We start from the raw sequence: 987 nt of genomic DNA, 5'->3' as shown, positions 1-987 counted from the left end.
CGGTTAGGCTGGCGAGCTGTGCCCCCTTCCCAACAGTCAGCTTCACTGGCCCCGTAATGCCAGCCACCCCACTCTCCTGAGCATTGGCGGTGCGCATCTGAAGGCCTGCAGGCTCGCCGTACATGATGTTGTTGGCGTCGCAGAAGTCCTTGTCGATGATGCACACCTCGCTGCCGGTGTCGAGCATGGCGGCGGGGATGGGCACAGTGGAGGCGTTGGGGCCGGCCACACAGATGCCGCCGTCGGTGACGAAATCTTGAGGGGCCAGGTTGTCGCCTGAGTTCTGCAGGAAGAGTCGTGCTTGGGCGCTGCAGGCGTCGATTGCGGGCGTGTCAGGGGAAGCGTCAGCGCTAGTGGCGCTGCTAGGTGCGACGTGCACTTGGGGTACTACCCTCTGCCAGGCCTTGTCTCCGACGGGAGGGGCCAGGCCCAGGTCTAGCCTGACTGAGCACAGAGGTTGAACGCTCGCGGCCTGGTCACGCGCCCGCGGATTGGCGGGCGGTGACGCGGCGCTTGGTGCGGCTGGCTCTTGGCCGGCAGCTTGCTGCTCAGGCGCAGCCACCCCCCCAGCTGACGGCTCAGGAGCCGGAACGGGGTTTGGCGCAGCGTTGCTGTTGTCGAGCAGGGCAAATCCGCGGGGCATGCGTGTGCCGGAAGCGGCTGCATGCACGCAGGTATCTGTCTCCAGAGGGGGTGCGGTCGCCTCAACGATGGTTGGGCACTGCAGTTCAGAGGCAGACGCGCACGGCTTGGCCCCACTCCACTGGTTGACGGCGGCGTCTTCAAAGCGGTTGTCCTCCATGTAGCTGTTCTCCCACTCAGCGGCAGGGCCGGACTCCCAGAAGGTGTCGGGGCAGGCTTCCCATAGGGCAGCCGGACAGTCGCCCCAAAAGACGTCCTCCATTGAGCAGCCGTACGCTTCGGCGAGGCACGCCTGTGCGGCGCTGGGGGAGAGAGGCTCGAGCGGGAATGCGTCATCAAGTGGAA

At 65.9% G+C, this 987-nt stretch overlaps 1 protein-coding gene across 1 annotated transcript in view; it reads right to left on the bottom strand.

The window, feature by feature from the left end:
* Positions 1–987, bottom strand: part of MNEG_8910 (Retrovirus-related Pol polyprotein from transposon gypsy) — a gene marked incomplete at both ends in the record, with an annotated part of 8,756 nt that overhangs the window by 5,642 nt on the left and 2,127 nt on the right. Inside the window, one exon of the mRNA XM_014042619.1 lies at positions 123–308. Within this exon, the coding sequence (XP_013898073.1) occupies positions 123–308 (186 nt within the window). The remainder of the gene's footprint in view (positions 1–122; positions 309–987) is intronic.

Source organism: Monoraphidium neglectum (genome assembly GCF_000611645.1).
Source record: "Monoraphidium neglectum strain SAG 48.87 unplaced genomic scaffold scaffold01754, whole genome shotgun sequence".
NCBI classification, from domain to species: domain Eukaryota; kingdom Viridiplantae; phylum Chlorophyta; class Chlorophyceae; order Sphaeropleales; family Selenastraceae; genus Monoraphidium; species Monoraphidium neglectum.
The sequence above is the reverse complement of the archived record's forward strand: the minus strand, read 5'-3'. Positions and strand labels throughout refer to the sequence as shown.